At 44.7% G+C, this 17758-nt stretch overlaps 1 protein-coding gene across 1 annotated transcript in view; it reads left to right on the forward strand.

Moving 5' to 3' along the window:
• Positions 1-17758, forward strand: part of Fam162a (family with sequence similarity 162 member A) — a 28727-nt gene that overhangs the window by 2113 nt on the left and 8856 nt on the right. Inside the window, exon 2 of the mRNA XM_052158009.1 lies at positions 17238-17360. Coding sequence (XP_052013969.1) covers positions 17238-17360 — 123 coding nt within the window. The remainder of the gene's footprint in view (positions 1-17237; positions 17361-17758) is intronic.

Below are 17758 nucleotides of genomic sequence, written 5' to 3' on the forward strand. Positions count from 1 at the left end.
AGGTACTGTTCTGGGTGACTAATGCTTTGGATACCCCGGCTCATTTTAAGCAGTAGAGCTGTGCTCAACAGCCTCCTCTGGCACTCCTGGGTGGACTCCCTTTGCAAACAGCCTCGAGGGTTTATGGGCTTTAGTTGCTTCTTGTATGAATGTAGTTGTAGATAGATGTAGGTCAGAGTTGTTACAGAGTTGCCACGGGTGAGAGGTCTTGTGAGCCTCTGAAATCAAGTCCTCTTATGATCATGTACTAGTAAGAAAGAGGAACCGGGGCTGGCATCCGTGTCCCAGTTATGCCAGTTCTTTTAAGAAGCACAAATGTAAGACTCAGAGGCTAACCAGTTTCTCACCCAGGCCGCCGTAACTTCCATTAGCATCAAGATTAGCTTTGCCTTGTAGTTACTAAATTCTTAGCTCTTAAAAGTATCTGTTAGTACATATTGCTTTGACGGATGGACTCTAGGAAATATCTTGGATTAAACAAATATAAGGTGAGTTTTCACATCTCTTTTCTCCTGAAAGCTGAATAAAATAGATACAACTTTTAAGATATTGTATCTTTATTTAGATGTGTATGTGTTGTGTGTGGATGTCTGTGTGCACCTTGTGAAGGCCCAAGAAGGACGTAAGGTATCCTGCTCCATCCCCCTGCTTTATTCCCTCACTGAGCCTGGAGCTAGGCTGGCCGCCAGCAAACCCCAGAGATCCTCAGGTCTCCGCCCCTCACAGCGCTGCTCCTTACTGCACTAATTAGCCACACCAGGCTTTTTACATAAGCATAGGAGAGGCAAGCTTATCCACTGCTCTGTCTCCTCAGCTCCAAGTCCTATCTTTCAGTAGGATGATTGGGTCAAAAGAATGAATAGACTTAGCATAATATTCTTCATACCTTCGAGAAGTTCTGTTGCCCTGTTGACTTGTTAGCTTTTACAGTGACCTTAATTTTGTTGCTGTCACCAGTGCAGAAAACCATGGGCTTCTCCTGTCTAACCCATATCCCAGAGCACTGAAGCCGAGCAGTGTTTTAGAAGTCATCTAGTCCCTTAATGTATGTAGATGAAGGAACTTATACTACTTCTTGCTTCTTTTTTGTTTAAGATTTATTTATTTATTTTACATATATGAGTACACTGTAGCTGTACAGATGTTGTGAGCTATCATGTGGTTGCTGGGAATTGAACTCAGGACCTCTGCTCGCTCCAGCCCCAAGATTTGTTTTTGTTATACACTGTAGTTGTCTTCAGACACACCAGAAGAGGGCTTCAGATCCCATTACGGATAGTTGTGAGCCACCAAGTGGTTGCTGGGATTTGAACTCAGGACCTTTGCTCTTAACAGCTGAGACATCTCCAGCCCCTAATTTTTGCTTCTTGAGACAGTGTCTCATTTATCCCAGCTGCCCTGGAACCCTCAGCTTCCTAAGTACTGGGATGTCAGTGTGCACCACCAGCCCTGGCTGGAGAAGGAAACATAAGGCATAGGAAGGGAACTGGCTTGCTAAGGGCCACCTAGGTTCAAATCTGGGACATAACTAGTATCTGGCTCCCACTCTGATTTCATTTCCATTCCAGTTTGCTCCTTCATTGTTCTTTTATTTGTTCTTGCTAACCAACCCTCAATGAGATCACATCCATTGTAACTGCTCCATTTTGGCTTTGCCTTGCATTGCTCCAGGTGGTGCCAGCAGGTTTCTATTTGAACATACACTGTGTGTCCCATACACTGCCCACTTCCATGGGCTTTTTATTGCAGTATATAAACCAACCCATATAAAACAGCTAGAGAGCATACAGTATCATTAGGCTCTAGATTGCAGAGCCAAATGCGAGTGCTGCAGAGCTGGGTCCTGCTGGCGTTGTGCACATCCCCCAACTTCAGAAGTGGTACCATGTCACCTTGGCAGCTTGAAATCTGCTGTGGTCGCTGCTAAGCACTCTAGGTCAGGGATTCCCTGCCCCTTTCTTCTTCCCAAGAGGCAGTACACTACTGACTTTAGAATTTAGAGGAAGCCGGGCGGTGGTGGCGCACACCCGTAATCCCAGCACTCTGGGAGGCAGAGGCAGAGTTCGAGGCCACCTGGACTACAGAGTGAGCTCCAGGACAGCCAGGGCTACACAGAGAAACCCTGTCTCGAAAAAACCAAATCCAATAAACAAAAAAAAAAAAAAAAAAAAGAATTTAGAAGAAGGGAAAGGTTAAAGAGACAGGATTATCAACTGAAGGCTCCATGGAAACCGGAAGGGTGACAGTGATTTGAGCAAAGAAAAGAGGCAGTTAGGAGTCTGGAGAGGTGTGAAACAGGGAAAGGCAGCAAAGAAAGCCTCAGATTACCTTGGAGCAGTAGGAGCTTGGAGCAAGTGTGAGCTTGTGAAGAGTTTAAACCAGATGAATTTTGGCAACAAGAAAAGGCTTCAAAGCTTAAGTCATTTCTAAAAAAAAAACAACAACAACAACAACAAAAACCTGGAGCATTAAAACGGCAGCTCTGTGCGGGATGCATTGCTATAACCTGTAAAGGTTGTGATGTGGTGTGTGACGTAAGTGACTCAGTGGATAAGACTGCTTGCTGCCCTTGCGGAGCGCTCTAGGACTGGAATGTGGTCCCAGCACCTATGTGAGGCAGCTTCCAATTACCTGTAACTTCAGCTCCAAGGTCTCTAATGCCCTCTTCTGGATTCTGTAGACATTTACTTGCACTCGTATGCGCATGTGTACCTATAACTTAAAAATATTTTTTAAAGATAATATTTTTATTTTGTGTGCATTAATGTTTGCCTGAATGTGTGTCTGCACACATTCATGCAGTGCTCGTGGAGGCCAGAAGAGAGTGTGGGATCCCCTGGGACTGGAGTTACAAATGGCTAGAAGCTGCCATGTGGTGGCTGGAAATTGAACCCAGGTCTTCTGAAAAAGCAGCCACTAGGTCATATCTCCAGCGTGTGTGTGTGTGTGTGTGTGTGTGTGTGTGTGTGTGTGTGTGTGTGTAAGTAAAGATGGGACCTATAAGTTTTGAGTGTGGAGCACTGCAGACATGTTGTTTATTGTTAGATATAAGAAAGATAGAAGCCAGGCATGATGGTACATTTCTAAAATCCTATATCTGGGCAGGAGGTTCATTATAAGCTCAAGGTCAGCTTGAGCAACTAATAAGACTGGTATGCACACACACACACACACACACACACACACACACACACACGGGAGGGGGATAGGAAGACAGGAATGCCCTCAAAGACCTGTTAATTGGGCAGGGTAGATGCATTATTGTGTTGTAGGTGGTTATAGGTGATGATGAGATCTCTCAGTTAAAAGCCTGTCAACCCAAGAGAAGAAAAATAGAAGCTATTGTAGTGAAGTTAATTATTAAAATCGAATGGAGGAATCCTAGAGAGAGGCAGGAGCTCAGAACACACCCACACACCAAATTTCAACACAAAGGAGATTTATTACCCCAGAGGGACCAGCATGGGTGGGGGAGTCTCTGAATCGGACAAAGACAGAGAGAAAGCAGGTGTCTGCTGAAGTGGGTTTTAAGGGGAGGGGGAGTCTGCGCTAGGACAAGTTGGTAAGTCCCAATTGCACAAGTTAGCCAGTGTTGCCAAAAAATGAATTTTGATTGCTGGACCTTGGTGTTTAGTCTCAGGAATGAGTCAGTGGCCAAATAAGGGAAGACCTTGAGGGCTAGCTTTAAGAATGTAATCTAACGGTTTTGCAAAGGAGAGAGAGGGAAAGGGCAAAACAGTTCTGCAGTGCTGGCTGGGCCTGCTAGCAAGCTCTTCAAATCCTCCTACAGTGGCACACAGTAAGGGTAAGGGGTCCTAACATGGCTTAAGAATGGGAAGTGGGAAAGAGAATCAAAGACATAGGACTGCCAGGATGGCTCAGCCGGTGAAAGCGTTTGCCACCAAGTCCGATGCCCTGAATTTGATCTCCCTCCCTCTCCAGGACCCTCCCAGTGGAGGTGAACCAATTCCTGCAAGTTGATCTCTGGCTTAATCTCACACCATATGCATGGATGCACATACACAAATAAATATAAAAATAGTAAAACATGGGTCACTTAGATTTGAGGAAAAGGAAAATGTGCTGGTTGGGTTTTGTCAAGTTGACATGAACTGGAGTCACATGGAAAGAGAAAACTTCAGCTGAGAATTTGCCTCTGTCAGATTGACCTGTAGTCATAGCTATAGAGCATTTTCTTGATTGATGATTGGTGTGGGAGTGGTGCCAAGCTCGGGCAGGTGGTCCTGGGTTGTGTGGGAAAACAGACCAAGCAAGACATGGCAAGCAAGCCAGTGTTTCATGGCTCCTGCCTCTGTTCCTGCTTGACTTCTTGCCTGATGCCCCTCCGTGATAGGGTGTGATTGGGGCGTGTGAACCAAATATATCCTTTCCTCACAAGTTGCTTTTGGTTAGTGTTTTAATCACAGCAAAGTAGACAGAACAAGAATGTGGAAGACAATGGAGGGAGGGATTGAGTTCTTGAGGAAGGATAAGATAGAATCAAAGGCCACAAAGATGGGAAGGGTAGGGGAAAATGGGCTAATGATGGGTATATAAAATGTATCGGTTTGAGTAGACAGACTCCCACTACTTAAAGCATTTCAGTGAAGGTAAGTACATGCCTCTTGGTCATTCATTTGACCTATGAAAGGAAGGTTAGTATTTTATTTATATGACCTGTTGAAATGGTGAATGTTTTCTCCAAGATCAGGGACCCTCCATTTTACTGTAGCATGAGACAGGAAAGCTGGCTGTCTACTCTTGAACTATATAAATTGTCTCTGCCTTCCTGAAGGAACTTTTAAGTGTGATTCTACCCTTTAACCCTCCACTGTCAGAGTCTGGTTCTTAGAAGATGGCCAGAAATAGCACTAAAGATATTTATTGAGGAGGTTACAGGTTCAGAAGGCTGAGAACACAAGAGTTCAAGACCAGCATGGGCATGACTTGCCACTTCAGAGTCAGTCAGGCAGGGTGGCTGGCTGGCTGGCTCTTTCTGACTGGGTGTGATTAAATTCAGGTAATTCTGTGTTCAATGTTGTACGTCATCAGAGGTATTTCTAATATCCAGAAATAATATTTATAGCTTTGTGCCATAAGAAGAATACAGTATCTGATTATGAAAAATAGGTTGTGTGTGCATAAAAAAGTCTGGAAAGAAACACAGCAGATTCTCCCTGGGAGCTGTGGTGGGCAGCACCTTCACTTCTACACTGTACCTTTATCTTTATGTATCTCTGAATTTTCTGTGATGGCCAAGCGTTGCTTTATAATTTAAATGTGGTTTCTCAGTGTTTTGTTTGTAAGCTGCAACAGTGGACAATGAGGATAGAGGCACAGATAGCTAGGCACAGTGTGGCTCAGGAGGCTCTCAGATGGAAGGGGTCACTAGTTCAGAAAGAGGGATCTGTGTTCTTCTGAGCCTGCTGGAAAGGATGAGAAAAACAGATGGGGTGGGGAGCCTGTTTGCTGTTACACAGTAAAGGCCTTGAGTTTCACACAGCCACTGTTGGGTGTGTGCGGGCTGTGGGGTGGGGGGTGGACAGTAAGGAGGGATTCCCATCTTGTAGTCGAACCATGAGATTCTAGGAGCTTTTTAAAACCTTTATTAAAAACTGGCTAGGTTCCAAAGATTTATTTATAAATTTGTGTTATTTTCTTAATCTCAGAAAAGTTTTCCCATGGAACTAATGTTACAAATGGTAATTAGCTCAGCCAGCCTACAAAGCTCAGTGTCAATCTGTCCTCCAGCTCCCTCTGTCCTGCTTCTCAGAACCCAGTTCTTTCCCAAAATCACAGTTCTCCTGCTTGCTGTGTCAACCGCTTGGGGCTTCCAGGAGGGGCCCATGTCATCCCCTCCGGCTCCTCTCTCACCCCACTTTCACCTCGGGCCTGCCCTGCTTTCTGCCCTGAAGATTTGTACCTAAAACACTCTTCTCTCTCTGCTCCAAACTGCTCTGCGTGTTTGGCAAACTTTGGGGGTGGGGGTGATGGCAGATGAAAAGATTCTCAGCTGTGGGGGAGCATGGGAGGCACAGTAGCGGGAACCAGAGTGACTTGGTCTAGTCTTGTCAGTTGGTTTTGGAAAGCCTGTAGAGAAAGAAGCTCTGGTGTCATTGCCATGACTTGCCGAGCCATTCCCCACGTCAGTACCACATACAGAAGCAGTGCAGACCGCTGTCTGCAGCCAGGAAGGATCCATCCCTTGTCTGAACAGCTGCAGATGTGAATTTCCAAGCCATTGGCTCTGACTCTGAAAAGGCTCAGTACAAGGCAATAGATCTGGTTTGTTTGTTCTGTTGTAATGAGCGCTCAGGGCAGCTCAGATTTGCTTCTAATACGGAAACCAAATCAGTGGCTCTGTTTTAAGCAAGGTTTGTGGACCAGAATGCCAATCTGTAAAATGTATAATTGCTGCAATTTACTCATTCTCTTAGGTCTACTGAGCACTTATAAAATTTAACATACGATTTCAATAAATTTTTAAAAAATATAGTATTGATAAACTGGTACGTAGGGACTTGGCCATCCCAGGAATGCTGTATATCTCCTTTTTCCTTTTGAGATTTAAATCTGGCTCTGATTCACACACACAAACACACACACGGCCCCTCAGATTTGCCCTTTCCTGTCGTAACTGTAAAAGCATCAGTAATACCGTCATTTAGTTTTAAAGGGATTAAACAGGCATTAGAGGGCTAACATGAGAACCACCTAGTTATTCGAATAAATTTTTAACCAGGACATGGGAGAACAACATTGTTGCCTCAGAAGGAATTTCTTCCAGCCAAGGTCATGGCAGTTCCTGCCCTGGAACACAAGAAAAAAGAAAATGAGGTGGATAGACAATAGTGTCAGGGCTGCAAAGTGGGCTTTGGTCATCATTGTGGAACACTCAGAGGGAAGCTGGGCACTGTGGAAGAGAGATGTGCACAGGTCCCCGCCCCCCAAGGGCCGAGAGAAGATGAGCTGTAGGACCATGCCCACAGCTTGTCAGTAAGTACTGACTGTTAGGGGCTGCGTGCTCTGCAGATACACTGCACTGGGATTCTGGCATCTGAAGTAGTGGATTGAGCATTAACAATAAAAAGAAGCTAGCTGCTTTTTAAGTAAGACCCAGCTGTTGCTTGATGCATTGGCTTTGTGGAAGCATTTTGTACCCAGCTAGATACAAAGGCACCCTGGTGGCTTAGTTTGACCAGCGAAGCTAAGGAGATGATTCAGGAGCACTTGGGCTTACTGAAGACTCAGGCTCAGTTCCTAGAACCAACATGGTGGCTTGAAACCTCTATAACTCCAATTCCAGAAGATCCGATGTCCTCTTCTGACCCCCAAGAACATCAGATACATGCATGGTTTGCATGCATACATGCAGGCAAAATACTCAGACACATAAAATTTAAATGCACGTGTAAAATTAAAAAAAAAAAAAAAAAAAACACTGACAACAACTTAGGGAGGAAATTTGGCTTGCATGCCTCTATCACAGTCACTGAGGGAAATACAGGATAGAAACCGAAGACTGTGTGGAGCACTGCTTACTGGCCTGCTTCTTTTTCCAACCTAGGACCACCAAACTGGGTGGTTAGGGTTCCCTTATCCCAGATGACCCTAGCCTGTCTCATTCACAAAGCCTGGGATCAGCAGGACCAGCAAATGGTGGTGTTGAAGGGGAACTATGTCACATGAGAACTACACGTTAGAACAGCTCAGGAATCTTACATCATTGGTGGCAGAGTTCTGAAGGTTTGCAGCTGGCTGTGAGAGTCTGCATCTCCATGAAGCTCCTAGCTGAGGCTGAACCACACCACCCAGACTTAAGAGTGTAGAGCATTGGTTTCCAGGTGTCTGTCACACGATCCATCCCCAGCAACTGTTGGAGTGGATGTGTGTGTCTGTTTGCATCTCAGAAGTAAACCTTCATATGAATATGTAAATTGCATCCAAAGTGCAGGTTGACATTGTAAATAGGTATTAGTGGGACCTGGCTACCCTTCTAACAAGCTCCTTGAAGATGTCAGCCACATTTGAGAGCATCAAGAGCTTAGACCAGCGGTTCTCAACCTGCGGGTCTCATCCCCATTGGTTGCATATCAGATCTTTTCATTATGATTTATAACTAGCAAAATTACAGTTATGAAGTAGCAATGAATAATTTTATGGTTGGGGGTCAGCACAGCATGAGGAACTATATTGAAGGGTCACAGTGTTGCAAAGGTTGAGAGCCACCGGCTTAGACTACAACAGGTTCCATCATAGAATTTTCTCCTTGCCACCAGGACACTGTAGTCATATGGACACATCTTGAGTCTACCTTGAACAGAATGTGGTTCCTATGCTCGGCCTTTTCTTTCCCTCTTCCATTCCAGAAGTACATTGGCATGTGAGTGATATAACTTCCAGTTCTCTGTGATTGCTTTCATACATATTGTTATCAATACATAAGTGTAAGGTAAAGACACTTGATGTGATGAAGACACAAGTACCTGTGGTGGGTGGGTGTGGGTGTGTATTGGAAGGTTTTTGTTGTTTTTCAAGACAGGATTTCCCTATGTAGCCCTGGCTATTCTAGAATTTGCTTTGTAGACCAGGCTGGCCTTGAGAGAGAGATCTACCTGCCTCTGCCTCCTGAGTGCTGGGAATCGAGGTACATGCCACAACTGCCTGGATCCTAAAGAATTTTTTTTAAAGATTTATTCATTTATTATATGTAAGTACACTGTAGTTGTCTTCAGACACTCCAGAAGAGGAAGTCAGATCTCATTACAGATGGCTGTGAGCCACCATGTGGTTGCTGGGATTTGAACTCGGGACCTTTGGAAGAGTAGTCATGGTTCTTACTGACTGAGCCATCTCACCAGTGAATATTTTCACTTTAGAATAATTTTACAGAAAACTCATATAGATGGTGACAATTCTGTTTGCCTCTCATCCAGTCACTTCCATAACCATGGTACATCATCAAAACCAAGGAAATTAACATCAGTATATTACACCAACCCAAGCGCAGCTGTCCTCCTCACCAGTGACTCTCGTTTTCTGGTCTAGGACCTGGTCAGTCTGAGATCCTGCAAGGCCTTTAGTTGTCATGCATCCTTAGTTTCACCTGGTTTGAGGAAGCATCTTCACATTCTTTGGTTTTCATGACCTTGACAGTATTAGCCAAGTGTTTTATAAAATGTCTCTCAGTTTGACCTTATATTTTCTTTCTTTCTTTTTTATAATTTACTTTTTATTGCATGTGCCTCCATTGGTGCTTTGCTTGCGTGTATGTCAGTGCGAGGATCTCGGATCCCCTGGAACTGGAGTTATAAACAGCTGTGAGCTGCCATGTAAGCGCTGGGAATTAAAGCCAGGTCCTCTGGAAGAGTAGCCAGTGCTCTTAACTGCTGAGCCGTCTCTCCAGCCCAGAGCTTGATACTTCTAGATGATCAGCCAAGACGATAGGTTTTGGCTAAAGAGTATCTGATACAGAGATAAAGTGTGTTTCTCTTGACACCATATTAAATATATGGGGGACCCATGGGACTTCGGACTGATGAATTTTTAACCCTGGCTAGTCAGTTTCTCCCTGGAGGTTGCTGTTCTTTTCCTTTCTATAATCTGTTTGAGAACAAATCACTAAATTGAATCAGTGAAGCAGAGATCTGCTTTTGAATTTTCTGGAAGGAAAATGTATCCCTTTCCCCATTTATTCACGCTGTTCCTTACATTAGCATGGGCTGATGAGTTAGAGCCAATTGCCATATGTATTTTATGTCTCTGTCCTGTGTGTTCTCTTAGGTCAGTTCTTGTGTCCCTTTACATGTTCCTTTCCATTTGTTTGTTTGTTTGTTTGTTTAATTGGTTTGTTTTTTGTTTTGTTTTGTTTTCTTCCTTTTCAAGACAGGGTCTCAACTTGTGACTCTGGCTGGCCAGAACTCACCATGTAGATCAGGCTGACCTTGAACTCACAGAGATCTATCTGTCTCTGCCTCTGAGTGCTCCTACTAAAGGTATGCACCAATGTATATGGCTTCATTTGTTTGGTTGTTTTTTTGTTGTTTTGTTTTGTGGGTTTTTTTGTTTGTTTGTTTGTTTGTTTGTTTGTTTGTTTAGCAGTTCCTACTTTTTTGGAATAAAAAATGTCCCAGGTCTTTCTTGTGTTCCTTGTGCCTTTGTGCAGATCTGCCATTACTCTCCGAGGATCCCTGATTCCTTGTGCTAGAGAGTGGTATTTAGGAAGCAAGACCTGAGACTAGTGTGTCCCTTGCTCCCTGAGGTGTTACTGATTCCAGCCTGTCAAGTGGTTAGAGGGAGGAAGCATGTCCGCATCAGAGAGGTCCTGGTTGGTATTTACATTTTTGCTCTTTGTAATGCAGTTTTAGTAGTTTTGACAAGTTCTGTGGCTTTTAAAGTAAACACTGTCAGACTTCATAGCCAGCGACAGATCTTGACACTGAGTAGAGGAACCCTGTCAGATAGCCTACAGGTCCCTTTATGGACACTGGCTGAACTCTCATCTGTCTTCACTGATCACTGAGATTAGTCACGTCCCAGGCTGCTCTGTGTTGAGTTATCTCTAAGATCTTTAAGGAGCCTGAGATTCAAAAACAAAACAAAATTCTGTCCATGTGTCATCCTGGACTGAAGCAGATTTTTATGGAAAAGGACTACCAGAAAAGAAGTCAGTACCTCAGCCAGCCTCATCTCTCACCCTCACCCCCACCCCCACCCCTACCCCCACCCCCAGTTAGCAGAAATACTTGTGTGGCAGAGGTTTTCAAATTGTGAGTCCCTACACAGGCTGTCTTAGCTCTTTAGGACATTTTAGAACCATCCATCCTCAGACCCACCCACCGATACCTACTGTGAGAAACTTGGGCAGAGGGGTCCATTAGTCTCTGACTCTGATAGACAGTTTGAGAACCTCTACTCTTAAAAGTAGCCAGCAGTTTGGTCTGGTCAGAGCCTTACAGGCAGCCATGAGCCTTCATTTGGATTTCCTGCTAGGACTCTGGGGACCAAGCACTGACTGGTCAGCCAGGGACAGGCAAGGCTTCAAGTGCACCCACAGGGTTAAAGGGCTGTTTTTCTTTTGTTTTCTGTGTTTGTAATTTTGATCCACCAGAGAATGGAAAATTTCTGTCTTGGATATCTGGGGCAATGTGTTTTATCTCTTAGGGACCAAACAGGAAAGTTAATGAAACGTGGCTTGTCTGTGTTCTCATTTCATGATAAAATCAACATCACAAGCTCGTCACGTAGTTTGTGATTGTTTACAGTAATAACATTTGAAAATTATTTGTATGTTCATGTTATATTTCTAAGGTGTATAAATATCATATGTGTATATGTTTTAATGGGCATTTATCCTTTAGAGAGGTAGAAGATTTTTTTATCTTACTGTATGGAGTGACAGCAAGAAAGGTTGGGCAGTGTTTCTGACAGCAGTAAATATATCTTCAAATCCTCAGCCCCATTTTTGTCCTGGGTACATCTCTGGCCTCATAATCAACCCTCCCCCCCCATGTATGCCCTTCTACTTTCAGTGGCCTCTTTGTGGTCCCTAAACCTACAAGTGACATTCTCAAAGAGACACTCATGACTGACTCTGAAATATCACACATATTCATTTCAAATACACATATATGTCATATCTCAATGACCCCTTCATTTCTATTTTTCCTCTTTAGCAGTGAGCTTCTGATGTATGTGTGTTCACACTAGAATGTAAGTCATGATAGCTTAGATTTTTATCTGCCCCTTATATTGCCAAAGTGTCCTGTACATATACATAGTAGACACTCAGTCACTCTCTGCTGGTGAATAAATGAAGATCTCCACATTTATGCAGATTTATTTAGCTGATGGCCACGAACACTCTGTAGGATAGTAATTTTGCTTTTATTATCACTGTTGCAACTGAACAGGTGTCAGTTTATCTTCTGTTCTCTTTGGAAAGGAGTCGCTAAAGAAATAATTCCTGCCTTTGCCCCATTTTCCATTTAGAGACTAGAGTCTGCCTATTGAGCTCCAGTTAACCTTTAGCTCCTGTCTAGCTTTTCAGGGGGTAGGAGTGGGACAGCATTATGTGGGGTGTGTCCTTGTGGGTCAGTTTAAACCAGTGGCTCCCTGGTTTAGCATGGCCCTAGAGAAGGATGTTGTGCTGGGTGAGGCACTTACCAGTGGTTGACATGCTAAGTTTTATGTTAAGTCTGTTTCACCACCGTTGTGGGGATAGGGTGCTCGGTTCTCAAAGTGTAGTCTAGCCAACCTGTTGGAGGTGCACCTCACCTTTGAGTATGATGGTTCATTCTGACATCCCAACAGTGGAGGGATTGCTCTAAGCTCAAAGCCAGCCTGGGATACATCAGGAGGCTCTGGATGAAAGGATGACGCGACACTGGAGGTCAGTAGCTGTGGGGTGTTTCAAACAGACCTGCAGATGACTCTGTCGCAAAGGTTTGAGGGGATGTGTCTGTCCTGGGAAGAACTATTGAGGAGTCTCCTCACACCCTCACAACCTGGTAACCACCTTTGTCAGCACTTCTGGTCCTTCTGGTAGTGCTGAAGATTGCTTTAAAGATTATTTTTGAGTGATGCTGGAACATGAACCAAACAGTAGAGTCTACGTGCGTCACATCTGTCTGCCAGATGCTGCCACTTGTCTTTCCAATCTGCCCTCAAATCAGACCAGCCCTGGTGCTGTGATACTGCATTACCACATTCAAGATGAGCGGTTGAGCCAGAGCTCCTTTGACATGTGACACCTGCTGCCCTTAGGTGGCATCACTGTGGTCACTAGTGCTGAGGTGATCATGGTGCTGCTATGACCACAGACCTAGAAGAGGAAATGAGCAGGGTCATTAGGAGCAGTCACTGCAGGTTCTCTTGTGTCAGTCAGTCGTTATTGTGTAAATGAAAGCTGCTAGGGTTTTGTAAGGCCTCATGATCTGAGGAACATTGATTGAAGAAAAGTGAGTGAACTACAATAAGAACCCTGAGACTTAGCAGCTCTAACTTGGTTTGCTTCATTCTCCTGTCAGCCTCACAGCACCAAGGAACACCAGTAGCCTCAATCCTAGTCTTAGCGGGAGCTGAAAGGCAGAAGGGGGATTAGCAGCTCCTCACCCGGACCCCAGAGATTTCTTATCATTCCATCTGTATAGCAGTTCACAGGAACTTAACACTCACAGAGCTCGTGTTTCACCTGATTCTAAGCTATGCAAACAGCTTTGTCTCTGGGACGTTTATGGAAAAACGGCGGTGGAGCAGAGGTGGTAGCTGACTAAACACAAGCATCTAGAAGGAAACAAACGCTGGGGAAGGTGCTCATTCTGACCTGACAAGCTCCAGTGTGCTGCTGGATGGAGTGCAGGAAAGAGGCTGTGCAGCAGGAAGGCCGAGGGCGGGAGGCTCCGCACCCTCCCTCACACGGGCTTCACTGGGGCGGGGCGGCCTGTCTGCAGCTGAGATGGGCTTCATCCCCTCTTCACTGGGGCGGGGCGGGGCGGCCTGTCATCCCCTCGGGCTGGCAGCAAAGGCTCCCAGACTTATTAGTAGGAAACTTAGTCTAATTATTAGGTGACCACTAAACTAAGCAGAAATTTCTGTGGCCAACCAAATACACGAAGAATACAAGATAATACTAAAAGTAATTATATGCCCAAAATTACATAAAGTAGATGAAAAGGACACACCTAGAAAAAGCAAAAATTACTGAAACTGAGCCAAAATAATATTTTATAACTCTGACCCAAACACTTAAGGAGACTTAGAAGTAGTCCTTTACAACTCTCAAGGAAGAGGAAAGGGCTGGAGCTGTAACTCAGTGTAAAGTGTTTACCTAGTATGACTAAGGCTGAGGGTTGTGTCCCCAGTAGACTCAAGGGAAGGAAAGACAAGACCTTCCAAGCAGGTGTGCTAGCATACCCATGTTAACCCAGGACTTGGAGGCTGAGGCAGAAGGGTTAAGAGTTTGAGGCCAGCCTGAGCTGCATAGTGAGATTCCCATTTCAAAACACTTCCTGATTCCTTTAATGGGGTGTATTGACTGGTACAATTCAGCAGAAGTATCAGAAGAAAGCTACAGCCTCCTATCCCTTATGAAGACAAATTCAGGAATCCATAGAGACTGGGGTTCCATATGAGTAAGGGAGCTATGGTTAAAGCCACCTCCCCTCCTCTTCCTCACTGCTCCAGTCGCAGGCTGAGACTCGCAGGCAGGTGTTCTATCCTCTAGCAAATGTACGTGTGCCCATAGAGCTGTAAGCTCCTGTATGAAAGATATGTCCTTGGCCTTCTGTTTCCAGAGCATCAGAGAGTACCAGGCCCAGCTAGATCCATCACTTGTACCTTCCTGCTTGCTTTCCTGCCCAGTGGCACCTCCTAGAATCTCCCTCCTTCCTTTGTCCCTGGACCTGGGCTCTTCTACAGTCCCCACTCCAGGAACCTGCTGTCTCATGCCATGACCTCACATTTTGTGACTCCCTGTTTTCCCACTCCCATTAAAAACTTCTGTATGTCTCTACTTTTAATTATGTTTCATTATTATGATTAAATTATACATATAGAAAGTGAAATTTTCTGACTAAAATATATTTCTTAAAAGTATTCTTTAACAAAGGTATCTATTTCTTTGCTGGCTAGTTTTTTTGTTAAAACATAAGCTAGAGTAGTCTGGAAGGAGGACCCTCAATTGAGAAATGCCTCCATAAGATTAGACTGTAGGTATTTTTTAATTAGTGACTGATGGGGGAAGGCCCAGTGCCCACTATGGGTGATGTCATCCCTGGGCTGGTGGTCCTGGGTTCTATAAGAAAGCAGACTGAGCAAGCCATGAGGAGCAAGCGGTAAGCAGCACTCCTCCATCGCTTCTGCTTCTGCTTCTAAGTTCCTGTTCTATTTGAGTTCTTGTTCTGACTTCCTTCAGTGATGGACTCCAATGTGGAAATATAAGCCAAATAAATCCTTTCCTCCCCAACTTGCTTCATTTAGGTCGTGGTGTTTCATCATGCCGATAGTAATCCTAAGACACTCTTTGGCTTTGTTCACCAAGAAGGCTTTGGAATGCTGACAAACCATAAACGTCCCTATGGGGTCTCTACTACCATTCCCCAGATCCTTTTGGAGGAATGTCTAATTTCAAGTTAGGGGTGGAAACACTCAAAGTGGGTCTGGAACCTGTTGTCAGAGAGGAAGGAAGCTGTCAGCAGACACTTATCTCGTGTGGAAGGAACTCAGGAGCCACCTCAGAGGTCCCTCCAAACCAAGATGGGAACAGTTGAGGACTGCCAGGGAATGGACGCTTTGAACATTATGGTATAGGTGCTCCTTACACGGCTTTTAAATAGGAGATGCACCTGCAGAGGTGTGTGTGTGTGTGTGTCCCCTTGTATACATGTGTTTATTTGTGTAAGCATTTATCCCACAATCCTATAGACCCTATACCTAAGGGCCTGCAATCCGTGATGAAGTCAGTAGGAAGCAGTTACCTCCATGAGCACACAAAGGAACTTCGTAAGGGGTAACCTGGAGTAACCTGAGCTGGTCAATTCAGTATTACTAAATGACAAAATCAAATTACAGGTCTTGGGGTGGGGAAGGAAGAGGCTTAATACTTTTGGACAAAATCTCAAAATAGCCTTCAACTCATTATGTAGCAGAGAATGACTGGAACTCCGGGCTCCTTGGCCTCTGCTTCCCAAGTGCTAGGATTCCAGATAAGTGCCACCATGCTCCATGGCACCCAGGTCTCCGTGTGGTGAAAGAAGAAGTATACCCAACCTTGCCAAAAACTATAGCTTGACTCTTTTTTTTTTTAATTTTTTTTTAAAGATTTATTTATTATTATATGTAAGTGCACTGTAGCTGTCTTCAGACACATCAGAAGAGGGCATTGGATCTCATTACGGATGGTTGTGAGCCACCATGTGGTTGCTGGGATTTGAACTCAGGACCTTCGGAAGAGCAGTCAGTGCTCTTGACCGCTGAGCCATCTCTCCAGCCCTCTAGCTTGACTCTTAACAAACCTCAACTGCCTGTCTTTAAGAGACAGGAGTAATACTGCCAGGCTGCCTTCAGGACTAGACACATGTGGACAGTACCTGCATAGAATTTACTGATACAGTGTCATGCTATAAATTTCTAGTCTCCTAATCGGTAGAATAATTGTACGTTAAAGCATAGCATCTTAGATACAGTCGTCTCTCCTACATGTGTGTGACTTGTATGCTTTACATACATCCTGTTTTCTAAACAAGCTAATGTATTTTCTAAGAAAGCTGAATTTTTGTCTGTTTTCTTTGCTTGTTTCTTCGAGATAGAGCAGCCCAGGCTCACCTTGAGCTCGCCATGTGACCCCAGCTGGCCTTGCATTTGAAATCCTCCACATCCGCCTTCCAAGGACTGTGTCACCACACCCAACTTTTATGAGTTAATTTGCATTTTGTATATATAAATGAAAACTTGCAGACTTGTCCCTCTGGGGAGTGGGGTGGTGTAAACAGGGTCTTGCTATATAGCTGGCCTGAAAGTCCTTGTAGTGAAGGGAGTTGGGACTTTTCAGAATCCATAGTTGAGGCAGCAAGCAGACTAGAGCCAGGGCATGCTGGACAAGCTTGAAGCAAGGTTGTGGTTGAGCCATTCCACAAACAGACTGGCCATAAAAGATAAGGGGCATGCCTGGGAAAACTCCTATGGGTCATACACTATCTGGAGTGGAGTCTCCTGTCTCCTGTCCCTTGGATGCAATTTACTAATGTCAAAGTGACCTTCCTGCTGACAAAAATAAACCTCCCTCCTACATTGCTGATGGCCTGATCTGCACGTATGCCAAAAAAGCCCACCCTGCGCGCCAGAATCCCCCGCCAAAGTTTGAATCAGCAAATCATGTGTAACGGCACCAAAACCCCCTGACTTTTCCTATATAAACCCCTAACTTTTGAGCCTCAGGGTCGACTCCTCTGTCTCCTGTGTGAGATACATGTCGATCCAGAGCTCTGATAATAAACTACCTCATGCATTTGCATCAAGTCGGTCTCTCGTGTTTCCTTGGGTGTACGAGAATGGAGTGGGGGTCTCCCCAAAAGGAGGTCCTACAGTAGCCCAGGTTAGCCTCAGACTTCTGATGATCCTCCTATCCCTCCCAGCTGCTAGGATTACAGGCCTGCACCACCACACTCAGCAACGTGCAGAAACTTCTCATCTTCAAAAAGCATCAGACTTTCTCTCTAAAATCTGTATCTTTCTTTTAGGACATTGTTTTAGGTTACATGAAAGAAATGCTTCCTCATCTCTAAGGTTAACCAGAAACACTGACTTGAAGAGGATCAATGGATTCTGCACCAAGCCACAGGAAAGTCCCAAAGCTCCAACCCGTAAGTTTTTTATTGCTTTATCCATTAAGGGGTAGCCCCTATCCCTACCCCTTAGAATTATTTACAATCAAAAGAACCCTTGGTTGTGTTCACAATGCACACTGGCTGTGTGTGTGTGTGTGTGTGTGTGTGTGTGTGTGTGTGTGTGTGTGTGTGCGCGCTTCAGGTAAACATCAGATGTCTTTCTCAACCATTCTCACTTTGTTTGTTTGGTTGGTTGGATGGTTTTTGGTTTTTGAGACAGGGTTTCTCTGTATAGCCCTGACTGTCCTGGAACTCACTCTGTAGACCAGGCTGGCCTCGAACTCAGAAATCTGCCTGCCTCTGCCTCCCAAGTACTGGGATTAAAGGTGTGCGCTACCACTGCCTGACTCACTTTATTTCTTGAGACAAGGTCT

This window comes from Apodemus sylvaticus, chromosome 15 (genome assembly GCF_947179515.1).
Source record: "Apodemus sylvaticus chromosome 15, mApoSyl1.1, whole genome shotgun sequence".
NCBI lineage: Eukaryota > Metazoa > Chordata > Mammalia > Rodentia > Muridae > Apodemus > Apodemus sylvaticus.